Source organism: Parasteatoda tepidariorum, chromosome 4, assembly GCF_043381705.1.
Source record: "Parasteatoda tepidariorum isolate YZ-2023 chromosome 4, CAS_Ptep_4.0, whole genome shotgun sequence".
Lineage (NCBI taxonomy): Eukaryota > Metazoa > Arthropoda > Arachnida > Araneae > Theridiidae > Parasteatoda > Parasteatoda tepidariorum.
In genome coordinates this window covers 65,655,193-65,681,569 of record NC_092207.1, presented here as the reverse complement: position 1 = coordinate 65,681,569, position 26,377 = coordinate 65,655,193, and the positions used below count along the sequence as shown (strand labels likewise).

At 27.3% G+C, this 26,377-nt stretch overlaps 2 protein-coding genes across 2 annotated transcripts in view; one reads left to right on the top strand and one right to left on the bottom strand.

Annotated features, from left to right (window-relative positions):
* Positions 1-26,377, top strand: part of LOC107452389 (zonadhesin-like) — a 547,551-nt gene that overhangs the window by 46,680 nt on the left and 474,494 nt on the right. The window lies entirely within an intron of this gene.
* LOC107453593 (transportin-3) overlaps positions 5,171-26,377 on the bottom strand; it is a 45,139-nt gene continuing 23,932 nt past the window's right edge. Inside the window, exons 15-25 of the mRNA XM_016070470.3 lie at positions 25,568-25,707; positions 24,683-24,874; positions 19,214-19,305; positions 18,540-18,625; positions 18,182-18,383; positions 13,055-13,171; positions 10,541-10,635; positions 8,869-9,037; positions 7,955-8,131; positions 5,662-5,774; positions 5,171-5,520 (exon numbers count right to left, since the gene is read on the bottom strand). Of these exons, the coding sequence (XP_015925956.1) occupies positions 5,460-5,520; positions 5,662-5,774; positions 7,955-8,131; positions 8,869-9,037; positions 10,541-10,635; positions 13,055-13,171; positions 18,182-18,383; positions 18,540-18,625; positions 19,214-19,305; positions 24,683-24,874; positions 25,568-25,707 (1,444 nt within the window). The 3' untranslated portion in view covers positions 5,171-5,459. The remainder of the gene's footprint in view (positions 5,521-5,661; positions 5,775-7,954; positions 8,132-8,868; positions 9,038-10,540; positions 10,636-13,054; positions 13,172-18,181; positions 18,384-18,539; positions 18,626-19,213; positions 19,306-24,682; positions 24,875-25,567; positions 25,708-26,377) is intronic.

Below are 26,377 nucleotides of genomic sequence, written 5' to 3'. Positions count from 1 at the left end.
GAAGATAAATTACTTACCATTATTGTAAGCAATTGCAAAAAAATAAAATAAATAAATAAAAATGTTTTTATCCAAATACATATGAAAATTAAAAAAAAAAATTCTTCATAAATTATAAATACCCACGAGTAGCGTAGAATTTTTAATTATATCAGGGATGAGAGTAGTCAGAAAGTAAAAAAGAGGAAATCCAAAAACAAAAAAGAAAGAAAAAAAAAGGAANCAACCAGTTTTATCCCAAGGAAATGATTTTTAGAGAAACTTCAGAGGGAGGAAAAGGGACTTCTACAATTTCCCTCCGAGGAAAATTAAATTCCTCATAAAACATTTTAACTTGAGCAAAAAAAAATTTCAGCGGAAATTAGCGGGAAAAATGGAAAAATCTGAAAAAAAGCGGAAATCCGCGGAAGAATCTCATCCCTGTTATATAAACTGTACTTACTTACAATATTAACATTTATTCACAAAAACGTTAAGTGTTATTTTTACTTATATACTGTACATTAAAACGTAATATTAATTTAAAAAGGTAAAGAACAAGTAAATCAGATAATAAACAGTTTCAATATCTTCTGTAATGAAAAAGTATAGATTGAAGATATTGATACGTTGAGCAAGAAGACATAACAGATTTTTTTTTAAAAATCATTCCAATAGAATTGCCAAGAATAAGAGAATAAAAAATAGAAAAACGTGACAGGATTGACTACACATAAATGAAAATGGAACTAAGTGACTTAGATTTTTAAATACTTATTAAAAAGGGGAAGCAAACTACCAAGTAGTTGTCGAAAAATATAATTTTCTTGGTTTCAATAAATTCACTTTGAAAATCCCACAATATTGATGACAGATTGACTTCACAAATACACCAGCTTCAAATTTTTTATTTTGAATAAATTTACAAATGCGACATAAAATAATAAGGGAAGAATTTAATCATTTGGAAAAAGAGATTGAAGAAATCAAAATAATGGCAACCATTAAAAGTAACTAGTATTCTCAAAAGTACTAGTAGAATTCCATATTTTTTTTAACACAACGAGCATTAATTTAGGCTTTTAAAGAACTGCTGCATCAAAATCATGAACAATGCTTCTTGCGAAATTATGAGCAAATTTGCAGTTGTTTAGTTTTGCAACAATTGGAGTATTAAGTGATGTAGTAAGTAAATGAGTTAGTTTTCCAACAATAAGGGTTTTGTAAGAAAATATAAGGAAATAATTATGAATATGTAGAATGAAAATGATAATAATAAAGAAAACAATTTTGAAACAAGATAACCACTACGCATTGTTTCACTTTTTATTATTAATCAAATATTTATTTGATCAACAAAGATAAAAATGTTACGAGCTCACCAGACATTTAAAAAAAATCTTTTTTTTATTTTAATTTTCTACTTTACTTTATGTTTGCTGCCTAATTTTCTTGAATTTAATTGAAGAACACTTTACGATGAAATTCTATATATATAAATATAAAATCTACATCTTACTTGTAGATAAGTCTTTTCATACTTTTTCATTGAAAACAAGAGATTCAAATAAAAATTTTTATTTAATACTTTAAAAGGTTATTGCGACAAAATTTATTTTTCTAGCAAATAAACGCTAGATATTTTCATACATTCTAAGATTAAGTAGACGAGGAATGTAAGCAAGTCATACACAAGTTTAAAAAATGTAGAATGAGTACTGAGAAAATGATGGTTATTGGATGATAACAGTTGCAGAATTAAAAAAAATGTCCTTTCAAAAAATTATGCTTAAAAATAATATGCATTCATTACATTAACTTGGAAAATATACCATTGAAAAAATTATTAAAAAAAAATAATATTTTGATTATAAAGTAAACTTTTTGGCAAACTAATTGCAAATATATAACATTTCTACAAAAGCACCTCTGCAAGGAAAACAGCATAAATATATCACATCTTTCAATGATTACTCATGAATTCAATATTGCTAAAAACTTCAAACATTTACTGAAATTTAAAGGATTAGAAACATAGTATTCCCCCCATTAATCTTACGTTTAATTTACAATATTTTACGAGTAATGTACACATTGACAATTACATTTGATGATACTCAAAATGTTTTAACCAGAAAAAATTTTCATTTAACAAAATTTATATAAAAAACTGCAAAATTTCACAAACATACACTGAAATCTTAGGCAGTCACAGAGTAATCTAAACAAAATTATCTTTTAAATTTATATATGAAAAATTACTTATTGCACAGCTAAAAAACAAAATGATTCAATAAAAGAAAGAAGAAAAAAGCTAGTATTTCTTAATTTATTATCTACCCAATACATTAATTAATAATAGATGCATATAAAACAATTTTCCCTTTTATTTATTATTGGAAGATGATTTAGAAAAAAATATGAGTTCAAATATTTGATTGAAAACTGGTACTGCTTTTCAAACAAATATTTGAATTCACATTTAATGTTTTCACATTTAGGAGAGAAATTTATCAATTGGTCTAGATGTGTAGCATATTATAATGCATATTATGAGAGCAAAATAAAAATTTTCAATAATGAAACTTAATACAAAAAATTTTTATTCTATAAAATATATTACTAGTAGTATGGCATAAGTAATATAGGTTATAATATTTTTTTTTATGAAACTTTACATTTCCATGAAACAGAATTTAGGAATAACTGATCGAGTTAATTGCTTTTTCAGTTGTAACAGGACTATTATTAACTGAAAAAAAAAGAAGAAAGAAAACAAAGATACAATAGAATATTAAGAACTACTTTAGGCTTGAATATTAGCATATATATCAATAGCCTTAGCATGAATAAATAGGTTTACACGTAGAAAGTATCTTAATTTTTATTGCACTGTTTAAATTAAAATGTAGGCGATTTAATAAAAAAAAATTCTTATGATCTGTCTCTGATAACTTGCAATGCAAAATAAAGCTAACTTTGCTTTCAAATCATTTTTTACATCAGTTAGAGTATACTTAAAATAAATTTCGCAAACTAAATTAATATTCAATGGTAAAACTTTATTTCTATTAAGTATAAAATTTTTAATATGTTTGGGTTATTATAATGAAATTTAAATAATTTATTAAGATTATTTATAGACAGTTAGAAACAAAGTCTTTCTTTAATAAAAAAAATTCTACAGACATAAAAATTCAACCATCTTATTATATAACATTACAACAAAATAATTTAAATGTAGCATTAAAATCTTTATCAAAAACAAATGAAAGTAATAATAATATAATTAACAATGAATTAACCTATATTGAAATTCAAATATTTTTTAAATGGGGAAAAACATATTCTAAGCAATAAACTACTTTTTTATTATACAGTGTTACATGAACTGATCAATAATAAGTCTAAAATAGACTCTACTGAAAGATAAATTTAAATATATTTTCTAAAAAAAGTTGAACTAAGCATCTATAGTAATTTTCCATACAATAATTGGAAAATATTATACTAAATATTTTGTGAATCATTTATTAGTTTCATGTTTTTTCTTTCTCTCACAAACATACATAAAATATTAGTAAAAAATTAATTTGTACTACTACGAACATAATAAATAATATGATATGCAGACAATATAATGGAATTGTAAGTCCCACAGTAAAAAACATTTTGAGGTTATCTTGCAATGTCATTTTGCATATTTTGCTAATTTTTTTTCCAGATTTTTTTCTTTAAATATTTACACTTTAGTGTCAAAATTTTGCAGGTAGAAAAATATGTGTAACAAATTTATTTTTTTAAAATCATTTTTTTTAAGAATTATGGAAAAAATCTTAAGAGACACACTTATATAGTATTAAATTAAAAGTTTTCCAGCATGAAAACTAGTGGCTTAATTGCTATTACTACCCAATTCATATTTTTGAGTTCGTTGAAGACTTCATCTAAAATTAGACAACTATAATTTGATAAAATAAGCATTTATTCTTGCTTGTAACTATTTATATTAACAAGTAACAATAAAAACTTGAACTAGTTTTGTTTAATGTAAATGAATTTTTTGAGGAAAAAATAAATAAATACTAGACTTTTCCATTGCAATAATTCAGTACAGAGATAAATTAATTTGCAGATTTGCACTATTTGATGAGTATCATACATAAAGTATATTATAACCTGTCATAGAATTTAAATTATTAAATCAATATATTCTACCAACAATATCAACTTTAAAAAAAGAAAAAAAAATCTAACTGAAACAGTGAGGTAGATGACTTAAATCTAAATGTAATACACAAAAGTATAATGATGAATAAAAAAATAGAATTAATTTGCTATAAAAAATAATTTCCAACAACACAATTCAAATTAATTTCAAAACACAAAATAATATTCCACTTTAAAATGACAAATTTAAAAGCAGTGAAATATTTAATATTAAAAACATGAATAAATAGATGTTTTCAGATTAGAGTTTAAAATTTACAGCAATTACCCTAACAACAAAAGAAAAACACACAAGTAAACTTTTTTATCAAATATGCTTGTGTAAAATTTGATTTAAAAGAAAAACTTTTGAATCAAATATATTTATCAGTATAATAAAAAAAAATAATTTTCATTAAAAATATTAGCATATTCTTTTTATTGTGAATGTATGAAATTACTATTTTTTTTTTTTTTTTACAAACTGCATGGAAAACTTTAAATGGTTTAAAATTCATAGATAGCTGAATGCTACAAAATCAATTAGAAAGCTACACGCATTCAGTAAGGACTTAACAATTTAGGAATTAATTAATTGTCGACAAAAAAATAAAATTTGATGTAACAACTCAACAAAAGTATAATTGGCAGTCCTTGTCAAATGCAATTTCAACAACCATATTCCTCAAATAAAAAGAAAAAAAAAACAAATACGAGTGAGTGTCTCCCATCACAGATATAAGATCACTGAAAATTCATACAACATTCTTAAATATGTTTTCATTATTTGCACAAGACGGAAAGAGGTTGATGACTTTAGTCAATAGTTATGGAAGAATCAAACTGAAACCTGTCATGAATTGCAAGTCCAAGCGAGAAATGTGATTGAAAATAAGTTTGGACAATATATTTCAGCAGCATCTTACCCAAGAAGATCATGAAGAATTTTAAAATAATTATGGAGGCAGAAATGGGAGAAATCTAATGAAAGAGCATATTTAATGAATATCCACATGGGAAGACGTTGTAAGAACTGAATAAGCTCATTACGTGAAGCACAATCACTGTCCTGTCCAATAGTATTTTTTTTATATAAAAAACGAAAAATAGCAATGATCCTTTTAAAGCCATGAAGTGCAGAAAAATTTACAAGCACAGTCAGAGTAAGAGTTTTAACTTTTTATGGATCACCACTAAGATATATGAGCATTTGTTTGAAACAATCACTTATTACAGTGACTAGTAAAAACATGACTGCATCTCACACAACATTATCTGTACAGCCTAGCAAATTCACGAACTACTGACTGCACATTCTTCATATGCTCAGCACTGAAATAAAAATAATAAAATTAATACAAAAATTAAATATACTTTTTTTACAATCATCATTTAGGTGTCTTTCATATACATTAAAATTCAGAATTAAACAGCAAAGGTTGGAAATCACAAAATACATTTCATGTGACTTACTTGACAATATTTTTATGGAATTCTTGTAGTTGGTCAGGAGTTGCAGTGATGGTGCCACCACTGCTTTGGGTGGGAAGCAATCTCAAAGCACTTTCAAGCCATACTTTGACCATCTAAATTTAGAACATTTGAAATAAATACATTATATACACTAGAGAATATTTATAATAAGAGTTATTACAAGGAACTGAATCCCAAACTAAGTTAAGTGGAATGTACAGAGCAGAAAAAAAAAGATAAAAAAAAAAGGATCAACCTCAATAACTTTTGATCTAATGATCAGATCTTTATGTTCTAGGATTTAATCTTAATGGCTAATTAATAGGGCAAAATATACTAATTAATAGGGACAGAGGATATAGTTTGGTTAGGAGAGTGCTCCAAAGTTTGGGCAACTTAATGTTAATTTAATTTTCTGGTGTATTACGTTATATCTTGAGAACTTTTTAAATCAAAATGAAAATTTTTCGCACATAGTAATAAAATTCATTTATCAAAAGATAATTCAATGCAAAAAATTACCTTTATTAAATATTTAGCATTTTTTTAAAAATAATAGTAAAAAAAAAATTGAATCGTAAGGCATACAATTATTCGCATCATTCTAAAGAACATAATTTTACATGGCAAAATAAAAAATTTGGGCAAAATCAGTTGAATAGTGATTTAAAAGAAACAGTACCAATTTTAAGTAAACCAGAAGTAAACTCATTTTTTATTTTAAAAGAAGTCTTCACTGACTTATTTCTGACCATTTTAAAATATTCACATGTACTTAGATCATGCTATTATTTAATCCAATTATAATTTAATTCGTTTGTTTATTCAAATGGAAAGCATGATGTAACAATGGATAGCAATAGTTGGTGACATTGTTTCCTTCCACTTAGTAAATGACTCAACTATTTTAAATTTTTTTCGTAGGTTTAGCAAATGATTCAGCTTCATTTCAATATAATTTTCTGCTTCGAAATTTGAAAATTTTCGTACTTATGATGTTCTCTTCTCAAAAATTGGTTTATTGGAAGGTAATTTTTGCTTATTTTATTCAGAATTTAATTCTTAATTAACTTTCATGTTCAGAGATGATTTATGAAGAGAAAAAATCTTATTATTTGGAAAAGACTAAACTATTTTCATGATTTGTCCTGAATTTTTGTACCATGCCAGGATACTAAAAAATATATCACATGTAAAGACTTTGATTCAAAGGCACCTGAAACATTTAATTTTTGCCTTATTTTAATAATTTAGAAAGTACATTTAGGTTAGGGGTGCACAACCTTTTCGAGTGAAGGGCCACTTGCACAGTAGGTAGATAAAGGAAGGGCCATGCGCATATTTAGACACGTTAGCGGCAAATATGATTTCTTTTACATAAATATTTGTATTCTAAGTACTAAATATTTTTATCCGTTAGCTTAATACCATATTTGCAGAAAATTAAATACTTTTTTTAATTATTTGAATTTATTTTTTTTTTTTTTTAAAAAAAAGATACAATTTTGTTAAAAACTTTTCCCATTTTTCCCCTTGCCTGCCGTCCCCCCCCCCACATTCCTTTTTTCCTCTCTAAAATGTTTTACTCTCCATGCAGGGACTAATTCTTAGTGATAAAAAAATGACTTTTTGTTTTAAAAAATTGAACTGAAAAAACGTTCCTATAAACTATATTGATGTTGAAAAATTAAGGACTTTTAAAAACATTGTACCAAAATTAAGCACTTTTAAGGGCCCTTATTTTCAAAATAAAAATTAAGCAGTTTTTAAGGACTGTTTTAAGTTTTGGGAGCCTTGCATAGATAAGAAAATCAATCAATGTACTTTTACTATACTGATTAATTTCTTATTTTTACTATACTGATTAATTTCTCTTAGACCAAAAAAAAAAAAAAATTATATCACTTTTAATATGACTGTAGAATATTACAGATTCTGCTTTCATTATCTATATATCTGCTTTCATTAACCTTTTCTCAATAACAAATGTAAAACTATTTCCAACATATAAATAAACATATTCATAAATTTCAGGTTAAATTATAACTGTTTGTTATTTCACAGTTTTAAAATGTTACTACTTACTGAGCTCTTAAACTGGGTTATTCTCTTACTAGGAATAATGAGAAAATTTAATATTGTAATTTGGTTTTTTATATAATAATTAGAAAACATTTTTCAAAGCCTGTTTTAAAATTAAAAAAAAATTTCAAAGAATGTTTTTTTTGTCTTTAAAATGTCATCTAAAAAACACAAAGCAGTTACAGAAACACAATCAAATAAAATAACTCACCTCTTTATCATAGAGAACTAAATCATATAAAACATCTGCAACGTTGGACAACATGTAAGTGGGTAGACTGAAAATACAGGCTTGCATTAGTGTATTCATTAAATTTTGCCCTTGTTCATTCAGAAGAGCTTTTGTCAGGGCTCTTCTTTGGTGAAATGAGGTTGCATCCTGCGTTCCCTAAAATTTGACAAAACAACTCTTGATTATCATTATTAGAACATTAAATAATTACTTAAAAGTAAAATAGAAAAAGGAAACACAAATATCAATACAGAATAGTGAGACAAAGTGCAACTAACATCAAGAGCAGTAATAAGAAACTTAAATGCTTTAAATCAAATACAAGCAGCTAATACGATGTCAAAAGAGTATATTGACATCGTTAGTAAGCTCAATATGTTAATATGGCTTCTATTATTTTATTTACATGTATTCTTCAATACAAAAGTCTTCTTTTTTGTTAAAATACCAGAGCTGACTTTTTACTCGTGGAAACTAGTTTTTGTCTTGACAGTGGCAGTTTTTAATAGTACTAGGCAATCGGTTATGTAAACTAAAAAACGTAACTTTATGTCAATGTAAAAACTTGATATAATTATTATTAATTAATAATTTAATATAAAAAAATGCTAAATTACAAGACCGAAATTTAGGAAGTAAAGCAATTGAATTAGTCATTGTTAAAATTGTTCCGATTTGAATTTTAGCCTTGTAATCTCCTAACTCATACAAAAAATCTAAAACAAGTTGTTAATCTAGATTTTTTTAAGCTTAACATCATTTTATTTGAAATAAAAAAGGAAAGAAGATAGGAATAAAATGGCCAACAAAACTAAAATAAATCTGTACTGTTACCAGCTATAAATGTATAAAACAAATGCTTTTAAATTTCAATGATAAATGCTTGAACTTACTTGCTTACTAGATTCCTGTACTCTAGCACCCTTAACAAAATCATGGAAAAATTTGGCTACAGATGTATTAGCATCTTTGTGGTCTAAGGTAATAGCGTGAATAGCACACTGGAGAATTGGTTTCATTATTGGACATTGAAGAATTGCTATAGGACACCACTGGAGGAATCTAATAAAAGTAAAGGAACAGGATAATGAAAAATACTAAAGGCAAGCTTTAAAATATTAGTGATAAAAAAAACTAAACATTTTCAGTTTCAACACATTAAAATATTCCAAGAACCATTTACGGTTGAGGAAAAATTGGTTAGTCTGATGTCATTAAATATTATCAGGTTTTAGCATTTTTTTTTCGTCAAATTATTTTCCATTTTCTTTTCTCGTGTTTTGTAACTTTAAAAATGTAGAAAGAGTACATGGCTTGCAATAATTAAGACAGAGCCACATGGGATCAAGAGCTAAATGGCAGAGTAAAAAAAAAATAAGAAGCAATAATCTGTAATTTTTAGATAAGGCCTTGTTCATTACATACATTATAAACGTTTAGATCAATACCCTGTGTGCACATTCACAAAAGTGCAGGCCATATTTTAAAAAATCAACTTTGGTTGCCACAACTTAAAAAAAAGTATATAAGAAAATTTAGCAAAAATCATGATGTAAAATATAATTATAATTAATTAGAGACCATTTAAACTAATGTTTACAAATATAACCTAGATAAGAATATTTCAAGAAATAATTGAATACTTAGAAATTTTCTTTGTCAACAGTCAAGATCACCAGAAAGATTCAACAAACAAAACAAAAATATTAGGAAATTTAAGAAACAAGTTCACCCTGAATCACATAAACATTAAAATTTTCTTGAGAACTAGAATGCGTTTTTTTGGTATTTGAAAGAAAAAATGATACCTAAATAATAAGAGAGTTCTCACAAACCTGGGCACTTATCTCCATGAAAAAAATACACCCACGTAATACTAATCAAAAAAAAAAAAAAAAAAAAAAAAAAAAAAAAAAAAAAAAAAAANAAACAAAAAAAAAACTGGGCAATTTTAAAGGTTACTTCACACACACACACATACATACATATGTTCTAGTTTTCAATGCCACTTTCCAATATCAGCAAACCTGCTTGGCGACACCAAGCAAATTTAAGGCAGCGGGTACGTTTCATGTTTTTCAGTGGTGCCATCGTCAGCCACATACATCTCACAGAGCATTTATAGGGCAGATCCATTCATACATCTACAGATTATAATTTTTACCAGAATCAGAGAACGATCAATCTCCAATTCAGTACCCCCTGTGGCATAATTTGTTATGGGCACAAGGAAGACAGTGTGACCAAACAGATGCAGCATGCACCAGTCACCACCTACTACATTGGCAGTCTTCAACCGATGAGGATCAAACCCACAATCTCTTGGACACGGTCCCAACGCCCTACCAACCAGGCTATCCCAGCCATATATTTATNATATATAAATATATATATATTACACACCCATTAACATGAACTATACATTAATTATTAGGCACAAAAATAATTCTATTGACAATGACCAACCCACAAATCTTTTACCATAATGAATAATAAAATGAAAAACAAATAATTAAATACATAAACCCGACAAAAAGACTATCATTTATCAAGCATAATACATACCTTGTGCATAATCGAAACAAATCATCTACTGTGTCAGGATAACTTCTCAAGCCATCGATTTTTTCTAACAATGCAAAAGTGGGACCACAAAATGCCTGAAAGAGAGAGAAGGATAAATAAATAAATAAAACTTTAAAAACATTTCATTCATAAAATATATTAATAACCTTACTTTTTTACTGCGCTAATTAATGTGATATGGTAGGGAAGAGTAAAATATTCAAATAAAGACTGCTTTACATGTTTTAATTTCATAAACGTTAATAAGGTTTCTTTGCATGAAGCAAAGTAGGAGTTGAAAGGCAATATCACAAGATTAATTAGTAACATAATAAATCGGAAACATTATTAGTTTAAAGCCTTGTATTTTGAATTATAATTAAAAACATAATAATGACAAAGAATAATATTAAGAAGAGATTATAAGCAAACATTACTGTTAAATAAGAAATATAGAAAAAAGTTACAAAATAATAAAGTTATAACTTTTATTAATTACATGCTTACAGATTTTGGAAATGCAAGAAATGGTAAGATCACAATAATTTTCTTATGATATATAGTAAATGATGTATAGTTTTATCATAGAATTGAGACTTCTAAAACCCAGAATTTTCTTTACTCCCTGACCGGGAGAAAAAGAGAGAATATTTTAAAAAACTACATGGAAATCCGTAGCAATAACTGTTGAAAAAACGAATAGAAAAACTGCAGGGATTTACAATAATATCGTAATGAATTGAGCATGTCAAAAAAAAAAAAGTTTACTGAAACATACAGTTTGAAATACTATTGTACTATTAAAGACATTGCTATTTTAAAAATTCTGTAGCAAATCCTACAAAAAAAAAAAGATCAATAAATTCATGTTAACCTATAGTATTATCGATATAAACACAGTATGGCCTTAAAAACTTATTACTCAAATACAATTCATATGCTAAATTAAAAACATTGTTATGATAAAAAAAACTAGAGTTGGTGAAAACAAGATTATTGCATGTGACAGGGGGCAAAGCCACATATAAACATTTTTAAGCACTCAAAAAAAAAAAAAAGAAAAAAAAGGANAAAAAAAAAAAAAAAAAAAAAAAAAAAAGAAAAAGAAAAGAAAAAAAAAAGAAAAGAAAAAAAAAAGAAGCATTATAGACATAAACAAAATGCAAAATAATTTTCAAAGACTTTACATGATCATAATAAAATAGCTAGTTTCTGGCAAAGAACATTTTTCCTGATTATATTAGCCACCATTAAAAATCAAAAGATTTTTTGGTTTGACTTCAGAGGTTCAGGTTACAAAATGAAGCCTGAAATGAAAATAACTTGCAAAATGCAGTAGAGTTGTATTTGAGAGTGCTAGAATCTCACCAAACCAATCTCTGTAGAAGCACACGCATCAAACATGTAAAATGATTGGCGCTTGCATACACTAAGGACCGAAGGTATGCCAAAATGGATTTTGGTTGAATTAATTGTGAAAACATTAAATAGAACAATGTGAAAACCTCATTTTTAAAAAGATATATTAAGCACTTTTTAAAATCTCCGATGGAAGAAGCACCTTTATGCACTTTTTAAAAACGCCACGCACCATGATGTGATTAGAAATTTGTGTGTTAGAATAATATTCTATTAAAAATTTAAAAACTATGAAGAAAAGAGTTGCTATGAATGTCAAAAACTGAAAAACATGACACGATTTTATCATCTTGAATTCAGATCTTGAAAAAAAAAGAGAGAGAAAAAAAAAAGGTTTAGAAATTCTTGTGTTGCAATATCATATCTAAATATCAAGATTTTAAAAAACACTAGAAAAATTATAGAGTTAATGAAATGAGAAAAAAACTATGAGGGTTTACGATGGAATCAAACACAATTTTTTTTTTTAAATTTTAATTTTCGTCCAGTAATTTAATCATATTTAATGGCTTAAAATTAAAATTAGGAATTTTTTGAAATCCTAACTTTAAAAAACCCTTGAGTAATCCAGAATTTTGCAGTTATGCTATATATATGTTACAGGCAAAGTTTGAAATCAGGCATTCTATAGTATGACCAATGTATGAAACGATTCATATTTTACACATTTTCTAGGCACTCTAGTGAATACTAATTGAGAGGCTGACATCTTCTCACTTGGTATTTGATATAATGCCTAGGAAATGTTTATATTACCTAGGAAATATTTATATTTCCTTACGTATTTTGAATTAATTTTTTTTAATGGCACTTTTATTATTTTTTTAGAATAACATTTGCAATTTTGAGAAATGCACACCATTTATATAATTGCAGTATCAGAATAATTTTTCATACTATGGATAAATAGCATTTGTCCTTTTAAAGAATGTCCAGGTATTATATAAAATGTTCAGGAAAAGTGAGTAATAATTTGATACGGTGTTTAAAAAACATTTGGCATTGTATACAATAAATACTTTGTTGGTAAGTATACATAATAATTGCACATGAAATTAGTTAATAGTATTTTCAAAACTGAAAAATTATAAGTACTTGTAACATATCTATTAATCCTGGTACACAACCAGGATCAGAAGCATATTCATCAACTAGAACACTTCCCAAATATAAAAAACAGGAATGATGATAGACTTGATATATCTGTACCATCTATAATAAAAGAAAAATAATAATTATAAGAAAGTCAAATAACTGCCTACATTGTTAAAAAAAATTAAAACACGCACACAACAATGCTCATTGTTACATGAATAAAAAAAAATGCAACCTATGGCCCATGGGCCAAAAGTGGCGACTGGAAATCTTTGATCCGAATCATGAAGAACTGTCATGAGTATTAATAAAAATATGTAATAGAATTTTTTTTCAGCCTCGTTCTGATCTAATTTTGGTCTTTCTTCTTCAGTTTTGGATTACATCTATTCCATTTTGTAAATCTTGTACATGGCAATGGGTTTAATGCTTCAGTTGATAAGCAATCTCTAACTAATTTTTGAAAATACAATTTTTTTTCTTGAGAGCTCTGAGTGTTAGCTCTAGCTTTTTCCTAACTTTCAAATGAGGCTGTTTTCCCCATATTGTTCAAGGGAAGAGCAGCGAGCAGCAGGAAAATTTCAGCACAGTGTCACGAAAGGGCTTTGAAATTAATTTCTTTTTAAGCATTCCCATATATAATAGTAAAATGTATCAAGAAAATTTTCCAAAATTTTTTAGTTAATCAAAATAATTCTCCAGAAGAGAGAGCCTTTAGAAATTCCCTCCATTAGACTTGACTAGTTGTGACCAGAAATTTTCAAATCTATTAAATATTTTGCAAAAACTATTAAAAGGATGCTATTGAAGTCCCCCCCACTTGTGTTAGAAAACTGAACCATAGAATTTATCGGTGGTTGAATATAAGTTTCTTTGCTGATAACTTATTTCACTAAGTCTAGATCTGAGGGGAAAAAAAAAATCAAATTTCAATTTTTTGAAATATTCCTTGTTTTATCAAACTATATAAACTAATTTATAAAAAATATTTGGCTTTTTGATGTCAAATATAGCTAGATATTGGGTTATCCTGATCATGTGAGGTTACTTTTTTTCTAAGGGGTCATTAAAAACCAGCTGCATGTAGCTGAATTTTCAAAATTTTTAGATAAAAATTTTGTAAAATATTGTTTTGTTACATGCCTAGAGTTTCAATAGAAATATAGCTATCTCTTGACCTTCTTTATTCCATTTTTTGAAGAGCAAGAGAAAATTCTTTCTTTAGTTCTTTCATTTTCTGTTTTTTTTCTTCTGGTTTACTTTCTTTTGTTCTTTAACATTTCTATAAGTACTGTTTATATAGATATGGCAAATAACTGAGAAAAATATGGACAATTAATTGAAACTAATATATTGTAAATGATACATCATGGATATTACATAAATCAACAAATGATTGCTATTGATTATGACACTCTTCAGCATAAAATATCGTCAGTTAACGTAAACAGGAAGAAAAAAAAATCAGGCCGTGATAGCCTGGTTGGCAGGGCACTGGATTCACGTTCATGAGAACAAGAGTTCGAATTCAGCCGGCCAAAGATTCCCTGTGTAGTAAATGCTGACTGGTGCATGTTAAATCTGCAGATCACAAAGTCTTCCATGTTCCCATAACAAATTATACCTTTGGGGGTACGGAATTGGAGAGTAATCATTCTCCAGGGTTCCCACTCTTTCAACAAAGCAAAAATTAAGGACTTTTTTTAAAAAAAATTTAAGGACCATAAAAATAGTATGATTGTTTATCATCGAATAAATATATACCTCCAGTGACAATGCCAATTATTTAACTTTCTTGAAAAAAAATCAATAAAAAAAAAACAATTTTATAATAAATTGTTTTAATAATTGTTTCAGGGCTCGCCAAAGTAAGAACCAGACAATTTTTGCAAACCCGGGTTGGGTTCTTTTAAAACATTTTCAGATTGTTAAAGATTAACGACATCTATAAAAATTATCTGTATTCCTTTTTTAATCATTTTATAGAAATTGAATTGTAAAATTAGGTGCAGAAATATATTAAAAAAAGAGTAGATAAAGAAATTTTGAAAAAATATTGAAAAAATTATTAAAACTTTTTATATTTCGCTACTAGACATGCACGACATACATATTCAGCTATGGGCCAATCTTGGTAAATATTCAATTATGCCAAAAAAATTATTTTTCTCTATTAACAAAATGTTTCATTTATAAGGGTATATAGTAATTAAAAAAAAATTAATACTAAGAAGTTGAATTAGTATTATGCATGAGAGTAGTTTTCTTAACTATGTCATGTCAAATTAAGTCCTATTTTAAATAAAAACGGGTCATACTAATATCTAAGCACCTTGAATCATTCCAATTTTTCTCGTTAGGCTTAGCTTAATATATATATATATTTTAAATTCACTGCAATAAATATTTTTATAAAATTTTTATAGAATAAAAATACAATTATGTTTAAGATTTATAATTTTCAAACTATAATGTTCTAAATATGTTTTTTAATAGTTCTCGGTGGAACATATTAATAATAGGTTCTAAAATGATTTTTCAAAGGTATCAATGTATTCCTATGGTTAGAAAATTGGTAAGGTTACTTAATTAACAAATCTTTATAAATTATCTATTTTTTCATAATTTATGGACATTTACTTGTAATATTTCTTTATCATCCTGTATAATTCTTAATATTATTCTCTAATATTATTATGATTTGATATTTTATTTTTATGGTGAATTAATAGTTTTTAAAAAATCTATTGAAAAATTTTATGAAAAACATATTGAAAGTAATGTGTAACTTAACCATTTTGAAATTATTCCTCAACAGCAACTGTGTTATTTTTACTTTTAAGATGAGCTTTACAATTATTTCCAGCCAAAACTGACATTAGGAATTTTTTTTAATATTACTAAACAATCTGACGAAAAAAATTTACTAATTTTAAAGCAACCAAAAGTTAATAGAAACTTTAAAAAAATATATAAAAAAGAAAAAAAAAGAAACAGTATATTAAGTTGCAATGCTAACTGAGAAAAATGATTATTAAAATCTAAATTTGAATTTTATTCCAATAGACATTAATAACAAAAAGTTTGGGATCTTTTAATTGAGTAGATTTAAATTTGTATGGAACAATCTGCTTATACTGAAGAAACAAAAAGAATAACAATCTAACTGCGTAACAATCTAAAACTTTAAAAAAAAAAAAATTTACATTGCAGCAAAACAAGTTATAAATAGTTACCTAACATGTAACTTTCTTGTTAGGAGCAAATCATGCATTATTTAGTACACAAAATTAAAAATTTAAAATATTTTTGAAAAAACTTGAGGTTTTTCTTCAAAAACTCAATAAATCTCAGGAATATAAAATCTAGGTGGGATGGGATTTTTTAAAACCTGCTTANTATTAAAATCTAAATTTGAATTTTATTCCAATAGACATTAATAACAAAAAGTTTGGGATCTTTTAATTGAGTAGATTTAAATTTGTATGAAACAATCTGCTTATACTTAAGAAACAAAAAAAAATAACAATCTAACTGCGGAACAATCTAAAACTTTAAAAAAAAAAAAAAATTACATTGCAGCAAAACAAGTTATAAATAGTTACCTAACATTTAACTTTCTTGTTAGGAGCAAATCATGCATTATTTAGTACACAAAAATAAAAATTTAAAATATTTTTGAAAAAACTTGAGGTTTTTCTTCAAAAACTCAATAAATCTCAGGAATATAAAATCTAGGTGGGATGGGATTTTTTAAACCCTATTTATTACATATCTGTCTAATTTTTAGTACAATCATGAATTTTGAAAAATGTTGCTGCTTCTTATAAATTTACAGTTACTTATTACGCTTTGAAATATTATACAAATTTATTTAATTCTTCCAAGATTTTTGGAATTAATTTTCGTTACAGATTCTAGTTCAAAACTTTTTTTTCTTCTCATACTTCTTTTCTTACGGTTTTACTTTATTCCTATTAGCTGATGCATTACCAATAGAACTGAATTTCGTGAATTCTGTCAATTTTGAAGGTCAGTGTGGGTCTCCCTTAGAACTGCCCCCCCCCAAAAAAAGCACCATCTATTCCATCTGCAGTATTTCCCTTGTCCACACTCTACTCTTTTCTTTTAGAATGTCACTCTTCTCATCGAGGATCATTCAAGGCAAAAGGCAGAATATATTAATGAAAGAACCAATATATTAATAAAAAGACATGCTTTCTTCTCCTTGCCTCACACACATCTCTTCTTGTCTCTCTAAAATGCTTTACTCTCCGTGCATGATCTAATTCTAGGTGATAAAAGAACAACTTTTTGTTTTAAAACATTGAACTGAAAAATTGTTCCAATCAATGCTGAAAAATTAAGCACTTTTAAGAACCTTGTACCAAAACTAAGTACTCTTAAGGGCCCTTATTTTCCAAAATAAAAGTTAAGCAGTTTTAAAGGACTTTTTAAGACCGTGGGAACCCTGTTATCTGGTTCATGTTAAAATTACGATCTGTGGATGAATAAAAGGATGTACGGGTCCGCCCTATAAACGGGTGTGACTTGTGGATGTGGCAGAATTTCTTGGCCATATATGGCGCCGCTAGAAAACAAGAAAAATCACACCCCTTGCTTTAATGGCCTATAATGACAACAACAACAACAGTGAAAAAATCATCAGAAGCTTTTGTGCTTTCCTCCTCCAGTATAGATTTTTTATTTTTTGGTTTGAGCAATTCTTCCGTACTACAGCTCTGAAAATTAACAGTCTTTATTCTGTATGTTTATATGAAATGTTAAAAGATTCAAAATTCAAATTCGTAACAAAAAAATTTTTAAACATCTTTTAGTGCGCATTTATTTGATGCTGAATGAGACAAAAATTTATAACTTTATTGAGAAAATTTCTTGCAACAAATAAAAAAAGTTAAATGCACTTTCTTCGAATGAAGTCAAATTTCCAATAAATTTAATAAATGAAGTAAAGCAATACATGTCATTTTATTTGAGGTCTCAATAAGTAAAATATCAAAAATCAATATTATTTCTAAACTTGAAAATAAAAGAGTCTTGACAAAGACAACTTGAAATGAAAACATTTTCATTAAAACAGTGCAATAAATATAAGATAGAAATTACCTGTGTCACTAAAGGTTCCAAAAGTGAAGCTGACTGTTTGCCCACACATCTCACCACAAACCGAACACAGCGGCAACACCTCTCCATTATTCTTACATCTGCTTGATATTTGCTACAAGTTTCAGATAAAAGAGGCCATATTTTTTCTACAACTGGCTGGCATGGATGTTGCTGCCCATTTGTAAGGGAAGGTGTTATATTTCTAAAAATGAATACATTTTAAATGGAATTTCATGCAGAAAAGACATTCAAAATATAAAAATAAGAATTTAAAAACAAGGACTTCTTGTCTTTAACAAAAGAATATTTTGATGAGAAAATATTCGGGAAATGTATAAGCGATAAAAAGATATACTACCTAAATATTGCAGCTAATCTATCTAACCAGATGGCAGGATCTGCTTTTGTCCCTTCTTTAATATTTTCTTTATCATCTTTTATTAACTAAAATGAAAAATGAATATGGTGAGTATTCTGGAGCTATGTAACAAACAATAACTTCATGGATCACAAAAATAGTTCAAAAATTAATATTAATATTGCACGCATAATCTTGAGTTTATCTGCAACTGATTAAAAAAAAAAAGTCTTCAAAATAATCTTATGGTTAAAATAGTTATTTTTATTTAATTACTAAACAAATATAAGATGTACAATTACTTAGTATTATTTAGCAGTCAATTCTAAACACATAGACAATTCTTTTTAAAGAAATTAAACTGCTCTCGATGGTCAAAATATTGAATGAAGGACTTTTAAGAAGAAAAATGAATCACAATTTTAAGTATAACCCAGTCACACAAAAGAACATTAATTTAATAGCCCATTCTAAATTGATAGAACAGAATATAAAATGTGACACTAGTTCAGATATTTTTACCCATTCTTATGATTAAAATTTCTGACCAAATGTTTCGACAAAAAAACACAGAAAAAGAAAATAATTCCGGTAAAAACAAAAATTTTGAAAATGCTCAAAAAGATTTTTAATATTTTAATAAAGAAAACAGTACAGATTTTATCAACACTTACCAGAGATAACGGTAAAGTTTGAGTTTGGCAAAGTTCCATTAAACCTTCAGTAATTTTATCGTGTGGCAATTGACCAAGGATAAGAGCAGTTCCTAGAACATAAAATTTGCAATGTAATGAAAATATAATTGCCTTATCCCAATTGTAAGAAAAACACAAATTGAGAGCTTTAATTAGAATTAGAAACAATTAACTTTTGTAAGATCACAATAGTATTGGAAGTTCAAAAATAATAACATACCCTCCAACTTTGCCTACCTAGCCATCAGTAGCACTCGCGCAACACACATTTACGGCATCCCGCAATATTTGCTATGCTCATATTGATACTTAATTATATTCACTTATAATTTCAAAATGCAGTTGATAAATATAAGAAAAATAGATTTTGAAACAAGCGTAAAATGTTATTTCACATTGAGAAATTTTTAAAAAAATTAAAATGCCATAGACTTTTAAAAAATCATGTTATTTAGATAGTACAATTTTAATTCACATACAGGAAGGTACACTTTTCTAAGGCTATAAAATTATTAAATTGCAAATGAAAGTTTATTGTACATTTATACAAATTTCAAAGAAAAATAATATAACATCTCAGTAAAATGCAAAAAGTGAACTCTTCACAATTTTTTCTCTACATTCATTCAATTGTTACCAAAATTTTTTTTTACTTATTTTATTTAGGAAGGTCAGATTCTAAGATGTTTCCTATTAAATATTTTTTACACCAAATTTTAAAGCAATTATATCAAGAAAACAATTTAATACCAATTTATTGAAAGAAAAATGGATTATATAAATGAGTTTCTTCCTAATAAAACTTTCAGAATTAGAAAACAATATTTAAAAACTTATATCATCTAAAGCTTACACATTAAAATTTATTCTTTAAGAGTAATGAATTTGTATAGACATTAACCAATAGCTAAATTGTTTCAAATCTTTGAATTATTTATTATAATTAAGAAGTAAAAGCATTAATTAAGAAATCTAATCTATAAGCAAATCTGACTTTAATTAAAAATACCCTTAATTACAGAAACACAGTATCTAAACCGCTTTATGCTTTTTCAGTGATGAATAACAAGTATTTTTTGCTCTAACTCATCCTCAGTAAATTGTGCATTGTAACAAACTTCCACGCTTAATTTAGTGATTAGAATCGATTCTAATGTTTTGGTACTCAGACTCGAGCGATTATCAGTTTGATTTTAACGAATCATGCTAAAAATTCTCTCAGATCCAGCATTACTATGGGGAATTGACAGAATTGAAAGCATTATTTTTGGCAAAGCCACATATCTCTTTATTCCATTGTTATCCTTTAACTGGCTAATTTTCTGCCATGCCTCATCTACTCTGGTATGATTTAAAATTTCAGAAGGAAAATTGTCTGCCTGAAAAAAGGCAAATTCTAACTCAAGTTGATCAATGTCAATACCACAATTAAACAAATCATAAAAATACTTAAGAGATGCAAAATTTGCATTCTGCCTCTTCAAAATGTTTGCCACAGAAGCATGCTTAAGAAAATCATCTTCTAAAGGAAACTTTTTGAGAATATATTCACATGCAGTGGCAAAAAACTTTCGCACTGCCAAAAAGAACTCAGTTGTATCTTCTGGCATCAGATCACTCAAAATAGATCTAGCACTTGATCCTATTATAAGAGACTCATCAGGTTTTTGATACTTAGGTTTCTGAAATTTCACTTGTAACAGAGAAGACTTGGATTTGCTTATGGTAGAAGGCGAAACAAATCGTACAAGAAGCTCATAATATAAGCTCATTAAATCATCATACAAAGTATGGATAGAAGGTTGCTCTTTTTGCAGGGCAACATTTACCTTGGTGAATACAGGCAATATCGATGTAACAAAAACACAATATATCTTTGTTTTGTTTGATTTAAGTAACTCTTTTATTTTTTCTGAGGTAGCATTCTCTTTAACATCAGATTGTGAAAAAAAAATTAGCAATGGGTCCCACTGCTCAACTAGTCTCTTTAGAGAATTTTCGAAACTTAACCACCGAGTTGAAACATGTTTTAAAATCTTGTGAAGTTTCACATCACATTCTATCTGACAGTTTTTAAATTCATACTTTCTTTTACTACTCTTTTCAAGGTAGTAAAAAACTTTTATCGCCAAATTCTCCACATCAACGGGCAATGATGCTGTAGCTTTTTGAGCTGCTAGATGAACCAAATGACAAGGGCATCCAATGAATTTTATATTTGGTTGCCTCTGTTTTATATAGCTCAAAACACCTTTATTACATCCAGCCATTGTGTTAGCATTATCAGAACTGAATGCTATGCAACTCTCCCACTTCAGTCGATATTTTTTAAACTCTCCATCAAGAAGTTCAAAAATTCCCTCACCAGTGTTGTTAGTTGATTCAGATAAAGAAACCAGTGATGATACGATTTGTCCTTTTTCTTCATCATAATAATTAAAAATTAAAGATATAGCTTTTTATCTAATATGTCATTGCTTCCGTCAGTGGAAAGAGAAAATAATGATGTTCTGAGCTTACTTAGAGTACTCTCTCTTATCCCCTCAGCAGTGGAAACAGTTATTGCCTGGGTCTTGGTATGTCCACATCCATACTTTTTTGCAATGTCGGAATCTGGGAACATTTTTTTAAATAAGGCGCCAGAATGATCGGAAGCAGATAGAGAAATATTGTGCTCAATTAAAAACCGTACGAACAATACTTCAGCTTTAATCACACCATTTTCTTCTAATTTTGAAGAATAAAAATTGTTAATAGGTTGCTGATGCACCTGTGCTTTTGCAGTAGCACAATGTTTAGGACCGATCACGTGTCTGTGACAATCATCCAGTCCACCGTGGACAATAGAGAATTCCGAATTACAAATAGTGCATTTCGCAAAGCCTTCTTTTCCCGATACTAAACAAGGAAACTTTTTAATATATTCCTCTCTAAACTTTTGATTATTCTTCCTCTTCTTTCGTAATCCATCCTCATTAGAAACTTCCCGATCCTGATTAGATCTTTTCAAATAACGATCTATCACAATGAAATTTAATAATAAATACACAGCTTAAAAACTAACGCGATAAAAGCTGGATGAAAAATAATCTAAAATTTCAAACAAAAACGTATCATTCTTTCAACTTCGGAGCAGCAAAATTCAAAGTTGTTTTCAAAATTTGTTATTGAAGTCACTTCACTTCACAAGGTGTAAAGCAAAAAACTAACGCAGTTTCTCAAAGAACAGCTGCTTTCAGGCAGATTACAATGGCGCCGCCAATGAGTAACCCTTCATAATCACGTGGTTTCTCCCGACCAAGGCTAACAACTCATGACGTCATTTTCGGCGATACGCAATCAGTGACGTCACCACGATTGAAAGACGACAACAGCGGAAGCGGATAGATCGGATAGGCGCTTTTGTTTAATCCGTAGTATTTTACTATTTACCCGTAGCTCCGTAGTTTACCTCCAATTTCCATAGCAACTACGGAAATTCCGTAGCAGTTGGAGGGTATATAATAAGCAAAACCAATAGATCTAATACATTAACATAAATTATATCCTTAAACCGTTTTTGTTACAATATAATTAAAGTACAAACTAAATAAAAGAAATTAACTATTTAGTCTGAAGTGGATAAAAATAATTACTTTTTTTAATTATTTAATATTCTCATTTCCGTAGTAAAAAGTTACATATTAAATTCGAATTTTAGAAATTTTAATTCATTATTTGCCGGGCAAATTAAAAATTTCACAGAGAAAAATATTACTAGCATTTGTAATTTATAATCAGTCATCTAAACCTTGTAAATATTTACCTGTTTTGGCACAGATCAGGACTTTGCTCTAACATGAATTTGTCATACACAATCGGCAAATATTAATTTGATGCACACATGTCTGAGTTGTTTAATTAAACATTTTCACCAGAGAAGAATTTACAGTTAAAAGTTATATATTAGATGAAAGAAGTNTAGAAGTCAAGGTCACCTTGATTGGAATGTACACTCACTGATAAGAATGTGAGAAAAATTTAGGGTGTGGTGGGAGAGTTGAATGTAAAAGATTGAGCAGAAAAGAAAGACGGTGCTTAGAATTTTCTTGAGTACCGTTTATCGGCCCCCCTCTATATCACGCCGATTTTCGTCAAAATTAAGGGGGGCGCTTTATCGGTATTTTACGGTAGCATTTGTAATTTATAATCAGTCATCTAAACCTTGTAAATATTTACCTGTTTTGGCACAGATCTTGACTTTGCTCTAACATGAATTTGTCATACACAATCGGCAAATATTAATTTGATGCAATTTGAGTTGTTTAATTACACATTTTCACCAGAGAAGAATTTACAGTTAAAAGTTATATATTAGATGAAAGAAGTAAAAAAGGCTCAGGCTTAATAGCCTAAAAATTCCCACTCAGTTTGCGAAAAAAAATTCCCTGACTTTTCCAGGTATACCAGGTAAATTTCAATGAAAATTGAGACCATATTCTCATCAGAAAACTTTGGTTCTTTTATTTGTTTTGTGAAATATTAGATTTTGTGTGTAAAATGTGAAATTTTTATAAAAAATAATGTAATACATGTAAGAATTATTTAACTCGAATCTCAGTAACTGATTACTGTTAATGACAATTTTAAGACTGGTTATTTTCCAGGTATGATATAGGAATACTCAAGGTTTTTGTCAGAAAATTGCAACTTTCCCAGACAATTCCAGGTTTTCCCTGCTCTCCCTGACCCGTGGTAACTCTGTAGATCACTTGATAATAATAACATTGATAACTTGAATTATTTGTTGTAGCCATTTAAAATGAGCAACCACTTGCATTTCATAATTATTTTAAACATTTGGTATCTTTATCATGATCTAAAATTGTGGCTCTTTGATAAACTAATGTTTAAGATCTAAAGTATTGATTAGCATTTATTTTAACAATTTGACTACACAATAATATGGTCGAAAATGTAATTCTCAGCTGAAAATTGTACATTTATTTCTTTGATGACAACACAAAGAATAATTATTTGTGCTTAGCATACTTATATAGGAAGATTCCAATTGCAAAATGTCATTAATGAACAAAAATAAATTCAAGAAAAAATATTTTTTAATATATAAGCCATGTTAGTTGATATGGAAAAATTAAATATAACTTAATTCACATTCCAATGAAATCAACATGTTTCTCTTAACTGACATTGAACAATAAATTTAAAAGAAAAACGAAGATAACCTTGCAGGTTAATTTCACACATTTCTACAATATTAGGCTTAGATTAAATTTACAGTTTGTCTTTGATATGATAAGCAAGTCGATAAGCAAATCTATAGGAAAATAATTCCTTACAAGTTTATATTCTATTTATGAAAATATTTTCTCAAGTTTTTAGACAATATCCTCACAAGAGAACAAAAAAAGTAAACAAATCTATTTATAATAAACCATAAAAAATTACCTTTCAATAGCCCAACAGCTGCATCATTTGATAATGAAAAAGTATCCATAGCTTCAATAATTTGTAATAAACCTTTCAGATGAGCAGCCATTTGAATTTTACAAGTAGAACAGATATTTTGTAGTGCTGTAGCAGCAATGGAAGATAATGTCTTCTTTTGCAGAGACAAAAGTAAAAAATTCAATACTGGGTCTGAAAAAAAAAAAAAAAAACCTCAGCCAATTAACTATTTTTCTAAAGTTTACATAATAAATTTAATTGAACAATGTCATAGAAGCATTATAAATTCCAAACAAATAAGCGAATATTTTTTATTTATTTTGCAAAACTTCAAAAGACCATACAATATTTAACAAAACATTTCATAAAGAAAAAAAAAACTAATGGCTTTAAAACAGTTGAGCCTTTAGTGCATGCAGCAACTGTTCTCCAAAATTGACTAGCTTTAGCAATTACTGAGAGCTGAAAAAATTTATTTGAATAAATTTTTCCTTATCTTTTTAGAGCAGAAATAAATTAAGGTACCTATTTGGATCACAAATCTTGCGTTCTATTTTTAAAATTAGAAAAAAATTTACAAATGGTAAACATATTTCTACAACTTTGAAAGAATATTGAATACAAAATAGTTGAAAACTAATAAGATCATTTAGTTTTTGTTGATTAATTAAATAATTTTTAGTCAGATAATAGATTCTGGATTTCTCTACAATCAAACCCTACTTACTTAAAACACCAAGAAATTTAAAACCAAACTGAGTTTTAAATAAGAAACAATGTAATGCTTAAAGCAGCTGGGAACCAATTAGCTCAAAACTATTTAAATTTATGTGAAAAAAATTATAAATATAAAATTAATAAAATACAACTATTTTATATACTAACCTAAATATTGAGGATGTTTTTCAATCCATTCACAAAGTTCACCTAGAAGATATGTACTTGTGTATCTCACAGCCACATGGCACGTTTCAGGTAAATTTAATATAGCTTCAACTACTTGAGGAACGATACAATTTTCTTCACTGTAAGGGAAATAAAAATAATTTTCTATATTTTATTACCAGATAAAAAACTAAACAAACTGAATGCTTCATTGATAAAATATTAAGCTATTGATGCTTAATTTCAGAAAGAACAAAATATATAAGGTAAGAACCACTTAGAAATTCTTCAAAAATAATTTAAATTTAATCTTTAACATACTTTGAAGGAAGAACATAGTACTTAAAAGTTAAAGCTAAAACATATGAATAGCAAGATACAGCACTTCTACCATTGCCTATATGAATTTTATTATATGTAGCCATGATATGTAGGTCAACATAAATTAGACAAGCCTGTAATCGTGAAAATACAGCTCATATAAAGTTTTGTTTGAAAGTATGAGTAATTTAAATGCTAATAATTTACAACTTTTATTTTTATTCAGTTGCAGATAATTGAAATAAATTAGGTTTTTTAACTAAATAATCATTTAATTCAAAATAAATTTAAGTGGTATGATTATAATACCAAATTATACAATAAATTTCAGCATACACACACACAAAAAAAAGAGATTCATTTATCTCATTCTTAAAATTAACTTTATTTAAGAATATAAAAATATTGCTATACAAAAAATGTAATTGATTAATGTGATACTGGTGATTTTAAATTTCAAAACTATATTTTTTTAAATTTATACTTACA